The sequence below is a fragment of the Mus caroli genome, unplaced genomic scaffold (assembly GCF_978045245.1).
Source record: "Mus caroli unplaced genomic scaffold, Mus_caroli_1 scaffold_16, whole genome shotgun sequence".
Lineage (NCBI taxonomy): Eukaryota > Metazoa > Chordata > Mammalia > Rodentia > Muridae > Mus > Mus caroli.
The window spans coordinates 19,253,176-19,272,176 of NW_028227271.1; the positions used below are offsets into that span (position 1 = coordinate 19,253,176).

General features: G+C 51.5%; 1 protein-coding gene across 1 annotated transcript in view; it reads left to right on the forward strand.

Annotated features, from left to right (window-relative positions):
- The first annotated feature begins 967 nt into the window (after positions 1-967).
- Kiaa0930 (KIAA0930 ortholog) overlaps positions 968-19,001 on the forward strand; it is a 37,969-nt gene continuing 19,935 nt past the window's right edge. Inside the window, exon 1 of the mRNA XM_021183788.3 lies at positions 968-1,351. Within this exon, the coding sequence (XP_021039447.1) occupies positions 1,159-1,351 (193 nt within the window). The 5' untranslated portion in view covers positions 968-1,158. The remainder of the gene's footprint in view (positions 1,352-19,001) is intronic.

Consider the following 19,001-nt stretch of genomic DNA (forward strand, 5'->3'; position numbering starts at 1 on the left):
GGAAATGTATTTGAGGACACTGGGATCCAAAGGAGACAGGAGACTAGGAGAAGGGTATCCCAGACAGGGTGAAGAAGAGTCGGGGCAGACAGAACTTTATGCTTAGCATGATTGTAGAATTTGACACTGGAAATGTAACTGGCTGAGACCAGCAGTGCATGGTCACCTACCCCAGTCCTGGGAAAGGACCACCGAGTGAGTTCAGAACATGGCTTCTGGCGGCTGCTCCCTGCATCTTCTTCTTTTAGCACAGGGATGGTTGCCCAGCTGGACCTTGGCCTTTAATTAGGATCACATGCAAGCTGATCTGATCCACCTCTGGCCTCTACATATGTAGTCAACACAGGAGCTAAGACAGGAAGCAGCTCTCTGACCCCCTTTCCTAAGTGTTCAGCAGAGGAAACTGAGGCGTCCCAGGAGACCTCCGAAAGGAGGTGATAACTTCTTGTTGAGTTTTGTGAAGCAAGTTTTTAGCAGAACCTACTTGGAAGGTTCAGACAGAAATATGCAGAGCTGGTGTGCAGGAAGCTCCAGGGAATGCACAGGGTGGTGACAAAGCGCAAAATCAGTGAGGCGCAGAGGGGGCGGCTCAGAGGCGTGACTCTACTGGAGGTGGGGACGGGGGGGGGGGCGGGAGAAAGTGGACTCAGGGTTGGGGAACACGGGCAGCAAGGAAGGTCAGCAGGCCAAGGAAGGTGTGGGAATGGGATGGCGAGAACGTCACACGACAGGTTGGTTGGAGCGAGGCCGCGATGGGCTTTTGAAGTTGGCAGCAGCTGGCCGCAAGGAAGTAGGCGGGGCCAGGACCAGGGACGACTCACCGCCTGGCCCAGAGATCGGGGTGGGGTTTTAGGAATATGAGGCGGGGCCCTTGAGTGTCGGGGGCGGGGAAAGGGCGGGTTTGGGGGCGGGCCCGCGTCGGGGGTGGGGCCTGGGCGGTGTCGAGCGCGCGCGGGCGGGCGGTGGCGGAGCTGAGGATCGCAGTGCTCCGCTGTGCTCCGAGGTCGGCGGCGGCGACGGCGGCGGCGGCGGCGGCGACGCACACAAAAGCGGATTGTGGCTTCACTGGTGCTCGCGGCGGGCGGCAGCGGGGCACGGGCGGCGGGGCGTGTCGGTGGCCCCCGCGGGCGCGGCGCGGGCGATGAGCCGGGGCCCGGCATGGCCTCCGCGCGGCCGCCGGGCAGGGCCTGTGCCTCGGCGTCCGCGCCCGCGGGGCTCCGGGCTGGGCCGGCCGCCTCCCGGGAGTCCGTGGACAGCAGCGAAGCGGAGGAGCGCTCGTTGCAGCACATGCTGCGCGCCATAGCCGAGGAGCGCGGACGCCTTAGCCTGCGCCGTGAGGTCTGCGGCCTGGGTGAGTGACGGGGACGGGCGCGCGCGTGAGTGTCCGCGCGTGTCCACCTCCGCTCGTCCCCTTGTGCTCCCTGCCCTCCGTGCATCCCCACCGCCCTGGGCTCTGTCTCTCGGGACCCCAAGTCTCAGTGTCTTTTTGGTACCACAGAACCCCGATCCGTGTCCCTATCTTCCTCTGACCGTCAGGATATCTGTCCCAGCTCCTTCTTCCTCTTCGTGGTTCCTTAACTCTTCTTCCTTCTCCTGGAAGATCTGGGGGCCCCATTGCTGCTGCAGGGAGTGTGGGCGTGAGATTTCGGGAGGCCCTTGAGTTCAGAGTTCAAGGCAGTGTGCCCTGACCACATCCACAGCCCACATGGAAGACCGCGACTCTTGATTGCTGTAGCCTTTGTCTTTCTGCACCTAAAGGTCCTCTTGTCCATTAGCTCTACAAGGGACCTGTTGGGCCTCTGCCCCTTGACCCCACCTACTTAGCACTGGAATCAGGGATTTGCTACAGCCTCTCCGGGTGTGATTCTGGTCTAAGGAGTCATTCAGCTGCTGGGTGGGGTGGGGGTGTCTCATTGTTTGAAAGGGCCTGGGAGGTGTGGGTGGGGTCGTCTTGGATGTGAGGTAATGCATAACTGATGCATTTGCCCAGACCCATGTGGCAGAAGCCCCCTCCCCTATAATCTTGGCCTGTCATTTTCTCTATAAAAAAAAAGACCCCTCCCTTCTTCATGTAAGGAATGACTTCATTCTATGTTGTGTCCCCTCACCCCCACCTCCCAGTCAGGGCTTGGGTTCTCTTTGAGGGAAGTAACAGCCTTCTAGATTCTGTCAGTGCTCCAAAGTGGAAGTGTACCCTGGTAAGGCCACAGTAGCAGAGAGAGAGGGCAACACCTGGAACTCAGGGTCCCTTGGTAGGCCACGCCCTGGAGGCTCTGTGAGAAGCAGAAGTGAATTTCAATTCTTTTTTTTTTTGTTTAGCACCTGGCCTTCTTAGGCAGCAGGGTCTAGCCCAGCTCACCTCAGCAAAGTTCTCTTGTCAGGCAGGTACAGCCACCTGGGGGAATAGATAAGGACACAGATTTTAGTGGGTTTCTTCTCCAAAAAGGTGTCCAGAGAATGGCTTGTAGCTGATTTAGAGTGTCCTTATTAATGGACTCAGTAAACATGTATTTGAGCACCTACTGGGTGCCCACCTGTTAGGGCCAGCTGTCAACCTGGCACAGAATGTCTGAATTGGGGAGGGTCTGGGCAACCATCTGTTGTAAGCCCCTCAGCCCTGTGACCTCTGCAGCTCCAGGTAGCTCCTTCACACTCCTCTCTGCACACACCTTTGTGGTCCCTGACCAGAAAGCATCATCATCTCTGTTATAATATAGTCTCTACTCCTAGACAGCCTTCAGGGTCTTTCCCTAAGAGCAACGAATAAGCCCAGAACCCAGCCTTACCTAGGACTCACTACACGCTAGGTGCTCCGTGCATGCTCTGTCAGTTCAACTCTAACACAGTACCACTTTTGCCAAGCAGGAATATAATCTGTCAGCCATGAGGAGCCCTGTTCAGGGGCACCCAATGAGGAAGTGGCACAGCTGGCTAACCGCTGGCTCTTCTGGCCCCAGAGCTTTGCCACATCCCCAGCCAGGCCTGCTGGACCTGTTAGCTCATACAGTGACCAGGTCACCACTTCTCCCAGTCTTCAGTGTCCTCTTATACACCAGGCTTCCTCCAGTACCTGGTTCTTAGACTCTAGTGTTTTGACGTTCTGGATGGCAGTATGTGCCGGTGTTTCCTCTGCCTGGGAAGCTGCTCCTACTCGCTTGCTCCTCAGACACTGTAAGTTCTCCTTTGAGTCTCAGCTCCTAGCTATTGCCAGGAATCCATCCTCCACACCCGTCACATAGCCCTGTCTCCGCTGTCCTAGACAACTGGCGCGACTGTAGCATCATGATGAGCCATGTGGGTGTCCCTTCGGCTAGCCATCAAGAGCCCCGAGGGCATTGCCCAGTCCTCCTGTTGGTGCCTAGCATGGGGACACATACAGACCATGTGGTCGGTAAACACAGGGAACAAATGAAGCATTTCCGCGCTGGTGTGCAAGCAGTGTGGATGGCCAAGGTGAATGGAGCCTTTGCCACTTAGGAGAGCCTGGAGGGACAAGCCTGAGACTTGGCTTGGGGACTTGATTAGATGCTTTATGAGCTTCTTTGATAAACTACCTAACAGAAGCTACTCAGGGAAGGAGGGGTTTGTTTTGGCAAGGATAGAGTTTATCATGGTAGCTGGTGCTTGAGGCCACTGCTCAGATGGTGCGAGTACACACACACACACACATACACACACACATATTCGCGCGCGCGCGCGCGCGCGCACACACACACACACACGCATGCGCATGCTGGCACCCAGCTCATGTCATGTTCTTTCTATTCAGTCCAGAACCCCACTCCATGGGATGGTGCCACCCATATTCAGGGCTGGTCTCCCCATGTGGATTAACCCAATCCTGACAACCTCTCAAAGACTTGCCCAGAGCCTTGTTTCTTAAGTGATTCTAGATCCTGTCAAGAAGATGGTGAATATTATCCATGACAAGCCTAATGGCTGGCCCACACACCCAGAACATAGGAACTCAGAACTTGGGTCAGAGTACTCTACATCTGGCATGTGGTCAGCTATGCTCTCAGCCTGCAGGACAGCGTTACGTTTTTGTTTGGTTTTGCTTTTGTGTTTCTGTTTTGCCCTCTGGATTATTCCACCTTGTCACCCTCACTTCCTAGCTGTGACGACCTGTTGAGTGTTGGAATAATTTTTTTTTTTTTTTTTTTTTTTTTAGTTTTTCGAGACAGGGGTTCTCTGTATAGCCCTGGCCATCCTGGAACTCACCAGGCTGGCCTCGAACTCAGAAATCCGCCTGCCTCTGTCTCCCGAGTGCTGGGATTAAAGGCGTGCGCCACCACGCCCTGAGACTCGAACCTAGAACCTCATGCGTGCTAAGTACTTGCCTTATCCCTGAACAATACCCGCGGCCCATTATGAGTTCAGGTGTTTGAGGCAAGTGAGTTAGTTACTCAGAGCTATGCTGTGGCCTCAAAGACTGTTGTTGTCCCCCAGGGGTGGTTCTGAAGGTGTCCAGGGAGCCTGGGAAAGCTGTCCTGACTGAATCAGTGTCTGTTTATGATGAGGAAGCTGCTGGCCCCACCCACATGGTGGTCACTTGACCCTGGAGATGAAAGGCTCTTTGTAGCTACACACCTGACTTCTGACTCTTCCGCAATGGCCTCTTCAGTAGAAACATTTTTTGAGCCCTGGCTGAGTGCTAGGTCTTGAAGCTGGTCCCTGCTTCATTGCAGAATTCGGTCTCTGAGGGGAGAGGGGTGTGCAGGTAACTGTTAGGTTAAATAAAACCCTGCTGGGAAGCAGCCAAGGTTGTGGCTGCCCATGCAAGATTTTGATGTTTCCACAGGAAACTGCTTATGGCTCTGCAGTTCCCATGGAGCTCTGGTCACCGTGACCTGGGGTGAGTCAGACGGTTCAGCGTCCATGTGTATGCTGCAGCCGTCTAGAAGCCCATGGCTTCTCCTAGGACCGGGGCTTCTCCTAGGCCCTAGATGGGAACATAGACAAGTCCCTTTATAGGCAGTGTACTTTTATTTATTTATTTATTTATTTATTTATTTATTTATTATATGTAAGTACACTATAGCTGTCTTCAGACACACCAGAAGAGGGCATCAGATCTCATTATGGGTGGTTGTGAGCCACCATGTGGTTGCTGGGATTTGAACTTCGGACCTTTGGAAGAGCAGTCGGGTGTTCTTACCTACTGAGCCATCTCACCAGCCCTAGGCAGTGTACTTTATTAACCAGTGTGAGTTCTCAGAGGTTGCATTCCACATCTTGCTGCTTGCCTTTGTCTCTGTCTCCGCTGAGTATCTTTGGAGGGCTCTTGCTTGGGTATTAGGCTCACTGCCTGGTAGGTGGCAGTGGGGGTCCTCCCCATACACAGTGCTACAGGTCAGGAGGAGTGCATAAGTGTGCCTAGGAGGTAGGTCTCATGGCACTGCCTGGAACCCAGGTCTGGAGGGGTAGTATTGTGCCCTCAACCACAAGGGTAGGTAGTGGCGGGATTTATTGGCTCTTAGGCTCTGCACAGAGCAGAGGGCCACCCAGACCTGTCCTTAGAATGCCAGCAGCTCTGCCAGGTTGGCACACATAATTGCTTGGCTGAGGTGGACCCAGGAGAGGATTACAGACAAGAGCTAGAGTCGCTGGGCTACCTAGGGGAGGAGTCTGTGAATTGTATTGGTCTCTGGACTGACCTGAGGCTGGCAGGAACCTGTGGGAGGAGCAGATGCTGGGAAGTTTGGAGGGGGGCTGTGAGAGCTGAGGTTGGAACTGTGGCTTGGGTTGAATGTCTGAGAATTTGGTACTTCCCAAGACTAGCCTCTGGGCGTGTGTAGGCGTGGCTTTGGGCCTGGGCAGGTGTTACCTCCTAGAACTCTGAGCCCAGTGTGCCATAGGCCAGATGCTCTTACAACTGTAGCCTTTGCTGTAGCTTGGCTCCTATGTGGGAGGCTCTGCTGTCACCCTGTTTCACAAGGTGGAAGCTGAACTTCAGGGGCTCTCTTGAGCTCATGAAGTTGGGAGGCCTGGCCAAATCCAGCTGAGGCTGGTGAGAGGCAACCTGGAGAAGGTTCAAGAAAGATGAAGGAGAAAGGACTGCTGCCTGCTGTGAGCCGGTGTCCCACTGTGTGGCAGGTTCCTGGAGCCGCTCTTTGAATTGGGGTGAGCCCTGTGCACTCCCAGCTCACCCTGTGGCGGTTTTGTTTTTGCTTTTTTGTTTTTCTAGGTAGTTATAGTGGGGAATAAGTCGTGGCTGGGGATTCTTTGGGAAGTATGGCTGGAGGGAGGACCATGGGGACCCTGACCAAGCACCTCCTCTATGTCCTGACTGTAAAAAAAAAAAGGAGACAGGCTCTTTGGGGACATGGGGATTATACAGAAAAGCAGCAGGTAGGAAATGAGCCATGGCGTGCATGGGCTCAGCATAAGCTCTGGTAGAGCCACTGCGGGCTGAGCCCTGGGAGGATGTCTGTTGGGACATCTGCCCATAATGTTTATTTTAGGATGTAGAGATGGAGTTGGTAAGAAAGGTAAAGCAGTCCCAAGACTTGGAGGGGGCCAGTAGTAAGCTGAGGGGAAAGCCTCTATAGGGGCGGCTTCTTGTTCTGAAGTTTGGGCTGGCATGCAATCACTGGGAAAAGTCTCTCTTGGAATGACAGTAACCCGTCACCCCCGTGACAGTTAGCTGGTTGTGGGCCAGCATGGTGGGAGGAAGTGTCCCTGTGCAGTGGCAGCAGTGCCGTTTTCGGTTCCTGGGCCTATTTTAAGGCCTGTGATTCTGGCTTCTGCTAGTTCCTAGGACCGGAGCAACTTTGAGGCTCTCATGAAGTGGAAATCCTGTGCCCTTCCTTCAGGGGTACCTGTGGGCTCTGGACCTTGGGTGCTCAAGAGGCTGTGGTCATAGCTGCAGGGCCAGCCATAGCCAGCCTCCTTGGCATCACTGGGAATGGCTAAGATACTGCACTGCCCTGCCCTGTGGCTTGGCTGAGTCATTTCTCTCCTCGGGCTGTCTTTCTCCTGACCCGGAGGCTCCCTGTCTCCTTCACCAAGTTGGTCAGGCTCCTGAGTGTCAGCTAAGCCACAAGGTCATGGAAGAGAAGCCTCACATAGGATACTTGTTAAAAAAGCATCCTTCAAGTCACCAAAGAATCTAGCCACTTAAAAAAAGTTAATTTTCTTGGCATGATAGCATATCCCTTTAACCTTAACACTCAGAAGGCAGAGGAAGGTAGATTTCTGTGACTTCCAGATCAACCAGCCCCGTTAAACAAACAAACAAACAAATAAAATCGGTTTTGTTTTGTTTTTTTTAAAAAAGATAAAGCGGGCTGGAGAGATGGCTCAGTGGTTAAGAGTGTTGACTGCTCTTCCAGAGGTCCTGAGTTCAAATCCCAGCAACCACATGGTGGCTCACAGCCATCTGTAAAGAGATCAGATGCCCTCCTCTGGTGTGTCTGAAGAAAGCTACAGTATACTTACATATAATAAATAAATCTTTTTTTAAAAAAAAAAGATAAAGCAAATTTGCTGGGTGCAGTGGTATGGAACTATAATGCAACTGTAATCCCAGAACTCTGGAGGCAGGAGGATCACTTTGAGTAAGGCTAGTCCAATCTATACAACAAGTTTTAGGCTAGCCTGGGCTACTTATGAGACCCAGTCTAAATATACAGGAACTATGGGTAGTAGTGTCCCAACAAGCCTCCCCACCTCAGTTTACCTACTTATTGCCACACTGTGCTGGGTTCCCTGCCCACTGTGTCAACTCGCCTTTGGACAGGGCCACTACTGGGTACATTGTGTTGTGTGGCATTGCTGGTGGAACCCAAGGCACCGTGTGCAAATATCTCATCACTGAGCTGTATTCCTGCCTCCCTGGAAACTTGAAACCCGATGTGCCCAATATCCCCTTCCGGCAAAACATTTATTCCATGGGCCCCGGAGTCTCTGCTGTTAGCATGTTTCCTGCGTGATCAAGACAACACTCAGGGTTGGTGCCTACTGACCTGTCCATCTACCAACCCCTTCCCCACTTCATAGATGGGGCCACTTGCCACTGAGGCTCAGAAGTGGACAGGTGTCTGTGATGCCCCCTTGCACAGTTGTTACCCCCCTTGCTGTCATAAGTGGTCTTTGCTCACTCCTCTCCCTGGCTGCTACCATTCCGAGGGACAGGCAATCTACGGCCCCCTCTTGGGTCTCCTGTCCCATCAGGATGGGTTAGGGAGTATGTAGGTAGAGCTCCTGAGGGATGGCCTTCAGACATGCTCCTAGGCTCCTAGTGTGAGCCAGGTAGCAGAATGGTCTGAAGATCTGATATGCAGCAGGAGGGTATTGGGATACAGCCAGCCTAGCCTTGACCCCAGCAGGGGTGGTGGGACAGGTACAGGAGGCCCTAAGGGGATCCCAACTGGCTCACACAGGATGTGGCCATGAGAGCTAGCAAGAGTAGAAGTGCCTGGCCCTAAGTACTCCCTCCTGGATCCCCAGTGGGCAGGTGAAGAGACCGAGGCCCATTGGTAGTAGGTGAAGTTTCCTTATTTTACACATGGGCAAAAAGGACCACAGTATGTAGACATGGAAGGAGCTCCAGGATTTTAAAAAGGCAGAGTAGAACAGGGATGTATCAGCTGGATGGTGTCCGCCAACTGTCCCTGTGATGTGCAGAGGGCTGAGGGACTCGTTTAGGCTTACAGGTTTGGGGTTGTCTGGCCAGTGGAGGATCCTCTGTGAAGGCCAGGCTTATGGCAGAGACCTGACAGTTCACTCTGGAATTCTTTTCCTCTTTTTGGGTGGATATGTGTTTGTGTGATTGTGCATACGCAGCCTGTGGAGGTCAGGGGTCAACTGGAGGAATCTTCCCCAGTTTTTACCGAACCTGGAGCTCACCTATTTGGCTGGATTGGCTGGCCAGTGAGCTTCGAGGATCTTCCTGTGTCTGTCTCCCTGGTACTGGGTTCATAGTCTCCCATGTCAAGCTTTTGCTTGTGTGCTTGGGATAAAACAAACTCACTCTCTCTCTCTCTCACACATTCTCATTTATTTATTTATTTATTTAGAGACAGCATTTCTCTGTGTAGCCCTGACTCTGCCATGGAACTCAGTATGAAGAAGACCAGGCTTGCCTTGAACCCACGGAGCTCAGTCTGCCTCTGTCTCCCGAGTATTAGGATTAAAGGCTTGTGCTTCACCCAGCTGAAGCTCCTCTCTTCATGCTTGTGTAGAAAGCACTTTTCTGACTGAGCCGTCTCCTCAGCTCCAAACCTTCTCTGGCAAGAGATGACACAAGCCCCCAGTTGGCTTTAGGATTTATTGATCTATCTGAGAAAGGGCTGTGGTATTTATGTAGAGCAAGTTGCCCTTGATCTTATGGCACTCCTCCTACCTCCTCCTCCTCCTACCTCCTCCTGCCCAGGACTGGGTTGATTATAGGTGTGAGCCACTACACTCGGCCCTGAGACTTTAAGATGCTATTTAATGCATATATAAATGACTAGTGTCTGCTTCAGACGTGACGGGGGTGGTGGTGGAATGGGGAGAGGGTCTTCATCTTTGTTGGGTGGTGGTGCTGTTACTGTCGACTGGAAACTCTAGTGTCTGGATGGGCTTTGAATGTATACAGTACCTTCCATACATGGCTCAAAGGAGAACCCAAAGCTATCTTCTCTCAACAGCTGGGATTACCTACAGACTGTAGGAAAAGCCTAACCTTTACCAAGGGCCCTCACCTGGATGCATCTGTCTCCCCCCCCCCCCCCCCACTTGCTGTTCCTATAGTTGAAGGCACAGACATTCAGTGATAGACTGGCTGATTGAGGTGGCTTTGGTATGGGCTCCTGTCTTCTTTCTAAAGCATTGCTTCATAGATATCTTTGCAACAGCAGCCCGAGAGACCTTTGTGCCTTGAGAGTCTGACCTTCTACGGTTCCTGCCCATCCAGCCCACATCTTTTTGTTTGTTTATTTTTTTAGATGAGCTGTTCATGTAGCCCAGGCTCATCTCAAACTCACTGTGTAGCTGAGGATGACTTTGAACTTGTGATCATTCTCTACCTCTGGAGGGCTAGGATCACAGCTGTGAGCTATCACACTGGGTTCTGTGTGTTGCCAGGGTGCAACTCAAGGTTTCGCACATGCTAGGCAAACACTCGCTGTACCTCCTGAGCCATAACCCCGCCCTCCAGTGTGTATGTGCATGTGTGGCTGCAGTGTGTATCTGCAGAGCCAAACTGTGATCCGCTGCCTCTAAGAACATGGAGAGGGAGGGGCCTGAGCAGGAGGACAGAGGGTGGTCTGTAACACCTGTGGTTTCTTTCCACTGCCCTGTGTCCTGCCCAGACATCCAGACCTTTCTACTGATGTAAGCATTGTTTACTGATGTGAACAATGTTCTCCATCTTAGGAACGCTGCTTGAGATCCCAGTATTGAAAGCAGGTTAACACAAGAAAAGTATACAGGCTTATTGGGGGTTCCCGTGACTCGGAGCCCTCCTCAAGGTGATGGGGCTAAAGCTGTCTGTTTTATGCTGTGTTGGTTCGTGGTATAGTGTGATGGTTCACACCTATAATCTCAGCAGTTGAGAGGTGAGGCAGGAGGATTACTGCAAGTGCAAGACCAGCCTGGGCTACAAAGTGAGAGCCAGTCTCCAACAAAGGAAGCACATAATAGTCTTAGGAAAGGTAGTTGAATAAAAATACCAATTGGTGTCAGTCAAATGGTCTCTTGGTCTTGGGAAGTTAACTCTGAGGGATTCCATCTGTACAGCAATAGAGACGTCAGCCATGCTGGGGCGAGGTTGCTTTTGTGTAACCCGTGTTTTGTAGGTAAGTCCAATAGACTCATTGGATCCTCAAGCTGGACTTTGGTGGAATGGTCCTTGGGTTTGTCTTGGGGCCTTATAAGGAAGGGGTAGACATTTGTTTCCTCTTCTCTAGGGAGAGTTCCCACAACACCCTGTGTATGTCCATAAGCCCAGAGGTAGCCTTCCTTGCCCCACGTTTCACTCAGGGATTCAAGCTTCTTTGTTGTTGCTGGGCAGTCACCTGTCTTCATCTGCCTTGCCCTCAGCAGCCACCTGCCAGCTCTGCTTGTCTCCCTTTTAATGACTTCTTGATGCCTACAGAGCAGGAGGCCTCGTAGTGATCCCTGCTCCTCTTCATGGCTCAGGGTTCCTGGGACCCCAACACTCTGATCTCCTTCTACCTGGAACTGTCTGATGGACAGCCTCACCTTTAAGGCCCTTCTGTAGCCTTTTCCTGACACTGCAGGAACTGACCTCCACTCCTTCCTTCTGTCCCCAGGGCAAGATTCCTGTTACCAGGCTTCTCTGTTGTCCCCACTCACCCACCCCTTCCAGTGTCATGTCAGCTTTACTGTGTCCCTTCTTTGTGCCAGCTCAGTGGACATAGTTGCAGCTCACTCCCCCAGGACTCAGAGTGAGGGGATGTGGGCTGTATTGAGTGTTGAGCTGGTGAAAGAGGCCTCTTGAGTGGAGAGGTTGTCAGGTCTTGGGGAGCTGGTCTTTGAGCGAGATATCCTTCTGAATACAGCCACAGGAAAAGAGATTTCTCTGATTCAGGGTGAGATGGGCTACTGCTGCCTACCTTTGGGGAATGAGGGGCAGATAAGAGCCCGCGGGAACTGTGGGGGCTGGGTTGTAGTTCCTTCCCCTCAACATTCAGTTTTCTCTTCTACAAATGAGAATCAAGCCACAACTGCTGAAGAACTAGGGCTTCTGTTTGAAACCTGTTACCCTCTCTCTCCCCTTCCTCCCTTCTTTCCTCCCTCCTCTTCCTCCTTCTTTTCTGTCTCTCTGTGTCTCTGTCTGTCTCTGTCTCTCTCTCTCTCAGACAGGGTTTCTCTGCAGACCAGGCTGGCCTCAAACTTAAGAGACTGCAACCTCTGTTTCCTGAGTGTTGCTGCTGCTGCTGCCACTGCCACCACCTTTGAAGCCATCAGTAGTGCCACCATGTGTGTGCTTAGGTTCAGGGACAACAGACATGAAGGAAGACAAATGAGAGGCACACTTCTACCCTCTGCACCATGGAACTGAGTCCTGCTGTCTTACCATCCTGAGAGAGCTGGAGCCTCAGGCAGAGAGAGCCATGGGTCGCCTGCTTGGGCTGCTGACTCAGGAGGTGCTGATTCTGCCAGGCAGGGAGGTGGGGCTGGGATTCCAGAGGATTCCTACCCCTCCGCTTGGTTCTCCTGGGAGTCCTCTCCCCATGGAGAGCCTGGTGGGATGAATCAGCCTCAGCTGGTGCTGCAGCTGCGATCAGCTGATGTCATCCTCCTCCAAGGGCTGTGTCAGGGGAGCCTGGGTGCACCCAGGAGAGTTCTCTGAGCTCACTGGAGAGCTCTGAGCAGCACAGACCTCTCCTTGACCTGTGCCGTGCTTTCTGCTGAAGGACTAGGGCATCTGTTTGAAACCTCTCTCTGTGTCTCTCTCTGTCTCTCTGTCACTCTCCCTCCCTCCCTCCCTCCCTCCCTCCCTCCCTCCCTCCCTCCCTCCCTCCCTCCCTCCCTCAGAGAGGTTTCTCTGCATCTTTCTATAGGGAGTGTAACCCCTGTTGGCATATGCAGTGGGACTTAGGGGGATTGGGACAGTTGCTCAAACTCTCAGTGGCCTTAGGCAGGGACCTAACTCTCCTGGGCTTGGAGCTGCAGGCTGTCCATTTTCACACTTGGACAGGTCTGTATCAGAGGGGCCTTTGATGCCCTGTTCTTTCCTAGGTGGCCCTCTGCTGGGTTGTCACACAAGGAAGCACCCAGCCCTGGCTTTAGAGGGTGGGTAGACCCAGAAGTGAGAGAAGAGGAGAGAGTTGGTGATGGAGTGGGCCAGTCCAGGAGGAGAACATTGCTTGCTGTGGACTGAATGAGCGATGAGGAGCCTGCCAGGACTACCTGGCAGTGGGAAAGGTGTGTCTGGGTTTGTTTTCCTCCTAAAGGGGGTGCCTAGGTGACTGTGAAATTAGGGAAAGATCTAAGGCTGGATAGCACTTGGGGTTACAGAGCCTGCAGCAAGCCAGTGTAGACAAGATACAGGTACATGGGTGGAGCTGGGATGCCTGGATCCTGGCCAGAGCCTTGCATAGAGTGAAGAAATAGATGGAGAGTGAAGCCCACATTCCCAGCCCCGGCTGCTGGCTGTCGCACCTGTCAAGGAGTGGCTGCACTGGCTGGGGAGGGTGGGCTTCTGAGGTTCCGTGACCCACCTTCTGCCCTGTAGTACCTGTGTGGGAGCCAGAGGAGGGGAATAGTGGCTAGGTCATGCAAAAATAACCTCCAGCCTAGGGAGGTGGAGGTGCTGGGGTTGCTGAATCGCAGATCCCACCAGGTCAGAGTGCCCTGTGAAGTGTCACGGAGCTAGTTCTCTACATGGAAACAAAGCTACTATGGTGGTGATCTCGGAGTTGGGAGTTTGTATCTAGAGACCTCTCAGTTTGTGAGATGTTCCAGGGAGTATCACGGTGGCCTGGAGGCGGGCTGTGGGTGGTGATGGCAGGTGCCGTGCTGGTCATGTGGGTAATTTTGTGGCATTGCCGCTGCAGAGAAAGCATGAAGGATGGCTCTGTGGGGGCTGGAATCCTGCAGGCTGCCCCAGAGGAAGCCCACACGCTGGGCAGGCATGGGGACAGCCTGCAGTCTGAGCATCAGCCATGACCTTGCTGGGCAGCCTGGACATCAGCATCTGCTTTCCTAATTGAAGCGGGTTCTAAGGGAGTTCCAAGGGCTCTGAGGATTTTCCTTGTATTCTTGCTGATGGTGGTTTGGGCACTGTATAAATTTGCCTTAGTGTCTCGGAGAATGCACCATATGTTCATGTGTTTGAGGTCACATTTGCTGGTTGCCTACTGTGACCTCTGTCAGCAAGATGCAAGGACCCTCACAGATAGGAAGTAAGAAATCACCACGACAAGGCTGGAGCAAAGGGCTGAAGGTATGGCCTTGTGGGCAGATGTATGTGGCAGTGGTCTATTCCTGCCACAGAGCAGCAGTGGTGGGCCTGACTGGTGGTGACTCAGGCCTTGAGCCTCAGTTTCCCATCATGTGAATAAAGTCCATGGTAGATGCTATGAAGATCAGAGTGGGCACTCAAAGGGGATCTAGCCCCAGGGTGCAGATAGCATTTAGCATGTTTGGAAAGGTGCTGCCTATCAGAGGCAGCCTGGAGTTGGGGATGAGTGGACAGACAGACCCCAGGAACTGAGGATATAGCTACTCTCACAGGTCACAGCTACTCTCACAGGGAACAAATACTGCTGCTGAGGGAGGTGTGGCCTTTGTGGAGGTATTTAGTCAGGGGACAGGGGTCAGGGCTGGCTACTGTATTTGGGGAGTGAAGGGCAGACTTGTGGGTGCTATCTGGAGAGCGTGGGTCATGTGGTGAGAGAGCCTGAACTTCCTGAAGAAGATACAGGACCAGCTCAACCTGACTTGGACATCCGAGTCATCCACACCCCACTTCCCTTGGGATTGCTCATGTGGGACCCGACTGACCAGTTCTTCATCCAGGACCTCATCAGGGCAGCCTGACTTCCTAGGACAGCTTCTTTGTGCTTTGTGCCCCAGGGAACGAGGGCCCTCAGTACCCAGGCACAAGATGATAAAAGGCCTATTGAGGCCACAAAAGCCTATTCATCCTGCTCAGGGGACCAAGGGCTACCCTTGGACTCTTGTCAAAGACAGTCGGCCTCCTGACCTCTGCTGTTGGGAGGTATCCAGAGCCCAGCAGTGTCCATTGCTGACCAGGTGCACTCTCTGGAGGACCTTGTCCTTGCAGCCCACAGTTGGGTCCAGGCCAGGTGCTAGCATGCACGTGCCACAGCAGAGAGTGCCCCCACCCTTCACCAGACTGTTTAGAGGTTTATCCTTGGAGGGTAAACACCAACCAGCAGCCATAGTGCCCGTGAGGTCTGCCCCTCGTGTTCTGGTTCCTCACTTCTCTGGCTTCCCCTGCCCTCCCTTGGTCCAGGCTTCTCTGCAGTGGTCTTGAGTGCAGCTCCAATCACTTCTGCTTACTCTTTGCCTACCTAGCTTATAGTTCAGCCCTGAGCTGAACTCTCCTCACTGTATAGCTGCTGGCAGCTAGACCAGGGTGGGCTGCCTATCCAGCCCTTGTCCCCTGCCTGGCTACGAGCGCCACCTGCCAGCAGCCTGTATAGCAGGCACTTGGGATGCTCCACACCATGCAGGGGTGGGTGCTGGGTGGATGCTGGGTCCACAGTCCTGCAGGGGTCAACTGTGTTCCTGGGCACCCTCTCCCCGATGCAGCATCCTTGCCTGTACGGACAACAAACTTGTGGGCGGAATGCTCCAGAGCCACTGTGGACATTTGGATTTTTTTCTCCAGTCTTCCTATGCATTACAAACAAACCCAAAATGCCAGGTTCTGATAATTATATATATATATATATATATATATATATATATATATATATATATGTTCAGTTTCTGTGTTCTGGCTCTCCTGATGTAAGCAATTTTCTAGTAATTATGTAGCACTAAATTCTGGCATTTGCTAGCTGTAGTTGCTAGAACTGTCTCAGTCCCTTGTTAATTTGGCTGTGTATGCATGGTGTGTGCAGGTTGATGCTGCATGTCTTTAGTTTTTGAGACAGGGTCCCCTCACTGAATCCCAGGCTTGCTGATCTAGCCAGACAGGCCAGCAAGCCCCAGGGACTAGCTTGTCTCACCTCCCAGTGCTGGGACCAGATGCCCACACTGTCACATCTGGCTTTTGATGTAAGTTCTGAGGGAGTTCTCCTGCTTTGTGGCACGCACTTCCATCTCCAGAATCCCTGTCTTGGTTCCTTCTGTTTGATTTTTAAGTTAGGGGTCTTACCTTGTAATCAAGGCTGACTTCTAATTCTCAATCCCCCTGCCTCAGTCTCCTGAGTGGTGGGATCATATATAGACAACATGTCCAGCTATTTTTGCTTATTTTTTTTAGATCAACTTAAGATATAAAATTTAAAATATATAAGATAATTTAAAAAAAAGATGTACTTATTTTTATTTTAATGTGGGCTAGTCTTTTGACTGCTTGTATGTCTGTGTGCATGTCTCAGATCCTCTGGAACTGGAGTTACAGGCAGTTGTGAGATGCCATGTGGGTGCTGGGTAGTGAATCCAGGTCCTCTGGAAGAGCAGCCTGTGCTCTTAACCTCTCCAGTCCCTGTAAGACGATTCTTAATGACAACCCTAGCTTGGGACATAGCTTAGTGGTATAGTGCATGTTAGGTCAGCACTCATAAGGCCCTGGGTTCGATCTCCAATACCATCCTCTGCCAAAACCCAGTCTTTAAGGACCATCGAGATCATCGGCTCAGTATGTAAAAGTGTTTGCTACCAAACCTGACAACCTGAGTTCAGTCCCCAGAACCCACATCACAGAAGAGAAGTGGCTCTCACACGCTGCCCTCTGATCCTCACACGTGGGGTATTTTACTTGGATGAGTCTGGGTCTTCATTATCAGTATAGTAGCTCTTTACCTACCAAGCCACACACCCCCAGCCCCCGTGGAGTGTCTGCCAGTACCACCCTGCTTTCATTAATCACCTTATTCACTTCCTTCGCCCATTGACTTTATAAGTACTCATTGTTCCTGTGTACCACACTATTGTAAGAATTGACTGTATAGCAATAAACACATGGCCAAAGACAGGCAAGACTGGGCGCTTCGGGGAACCAAAGTTCTGGTAGTTTGATTTGGTTAAAGCGTGTCTCAGCCTCAGAATAAATGACCTCTTTTTGATAATTTTGTGTTTTGAGGCAAAAAGCCATGTTTTGTAAATAAGTAAATAAAAAGGTAAAATAATCCATTCTGTTTTTTTTTTTTAAGATTTATTTATTTATTATATGTAAGTACACTGTAGCTGTCTTCAGACACTCCAGAAGAGGGCATCAGATTTCATTACGGATGGTTGTGAGCCACCATGTGGTTGCTGGGATTTGAACTCCGGACCTTCAGAAGAGCAGTCGGGTGCTCTTACCCACTGAGACATCTCACCAGCCCCCCATTCTATTTGATAGTGGTAGTGCGTAGGGTAGAGAATGCTGGCAGGGTGGGCGTGTGTAGGGTGTGTGTGTGTGTGTGTCTGCACACATGCACAGTTATGTGTGAGGGTGTGCATGTGTGTGCATGTGTGAATGCGTGGGTGTGTACATGGTCCTGTGGCTGTGTGCATAGGTGTGTACATGGCTGTATATGCTCGTGGGGGACCAAAGATTGATATTAAGTATCTTCTGCAATTGTTCTCAGTTTAAAGGATTTATTTTTACTATTTTGAATTATGTGTATGTTTGTGTCTTGTGTAGGCATGTGCATGTGAGTGCAGATGCTGGTGGTAGCTAGAAGAGGGCACTGGATCTCCTGTGCCAACAGGAGTTGTAAGCTGTCACATGGGTGCTGGGAACTGAACCTCCAAGAGCAGCAAGTGCTGGTAATTGCTGAGCCATCTTTCCAGTCACAAGGACACTACTTCTTAAAATCAGCAATGGAAATTGAATGTGATTGGTCTCCCAGCATCTATGATCAAGTCTTAGTTTTCCCTTGAACTATAAATAGATGTGAACACACCAATAGACCTAGTATCAGATTATTATTGCACTGCTAATTAAATCCTGCTTAGCTATTAACATGTTCTTAGTGATAAATTTGTTATTATTTTGAGTCAGGGTTTTATGTAGTGTCAGCTGGTCCTGAGTTTATCATATAGCCTCGGATGACCTTGAACTTCTGGTCCTCCTGCCCCTATGCTGGGATTGTGGCTACTAGCCACTACACCTGCTCTGCATGTAAGATTTTCATGTTGATCCCCGTGACTGTGGTTGACTGGTGGTTTTACTGAGTGTGTGTGCCAGGTGTGCTGCCTTGGGCAGTGGTCCTCATACAAAGCATGTGCAAGTTTCGTGGGCTCTAGTCACAGGCGAGAAGCTGGAGTTACTTGTGAGCTGATAGAATTGCCGAGTCGGTAGCTAATACAGCAACAGAGTGGTCCCTGACCTAGACGGTCTCCTGGATGCCTGCTCAGTACCTTGAGCATCTTATGCAGTCTTCTCCATGGCCACTTCGGGAGTAGACATCCTTCTCTTAATCTTGCTAATGGGGAAGCTGAGAGGTTGAGTCACTTACCCAAACAGGCAGCAGGTATCATGGACCAAGTCTATTTTAACTTGTTCCACAGAGGCTGCCTCAGCTCTGAACTGAGATGGGCAGCACATGAGAAGACTCAGAAGGTAGCCTGTTCCCTTCCTTCTTAGTAAGTGCTTGAGGGGTCATCTCTGTGGAAAACAGTTGGCGCCTGTAGAATTGGCCTCTTTGGGGAAGTGGACCCTGGCACAGGAAGCATGCCGCCCCCACGAGTGTGAGCGCTTTGTGGCTCAGTGCTTGCTGTGGTCACCCACACAGTAGCAGGGAGGGTAGAGGTGTTCTTGAGGGCTCAGAGGGCAGGGAGAGTCAGCTGCCCTCAGGTGACCTCAGGGACTCATGATTTAGCATGATTAGGTTCATGATTTAGCAGCTAGAAGGGTGGTTCTCAACCTCCAAGGAGGCCACCTAAGACCATCAGAAAACAGATATTTACATTATGGTTCATAACAATAGCAAAATTGCAGTTACAAAGTAGCAACACAAATAATTTTATGGTTGGGGGGAGGGACATCACCACAACATGAGGTGTATTAAAAGGTCACAGCGTTAGGAAGGTTGAAAACCACACTAGAAGAATCTGGCTCTGTGCATGTCTCTTTGTGGGATATTGGAAAAAGGAAGTTCTGTTTTGAGGGGCTGGGTGTGAGTTTCAGCTCTTCAGTTTACCATCAAACCACCAATTTCTAAGGCCTTATGATTGTTTTTATTTTTATTTTTAAAAAGGCAGGTTTAGGGCCGGGAGTGTGGCTCATTTGCTAGTGTTTATGTAGTGTGCATGAAGCCCTAAGTTTGCTCCTCAGCACTGCATAAACCTGCTGTGGCGCCGTACGCTTATCATGCCCACACTTGTCAGGGAGAGGGGGTTCCAGGTCATTTCCGTTCCCG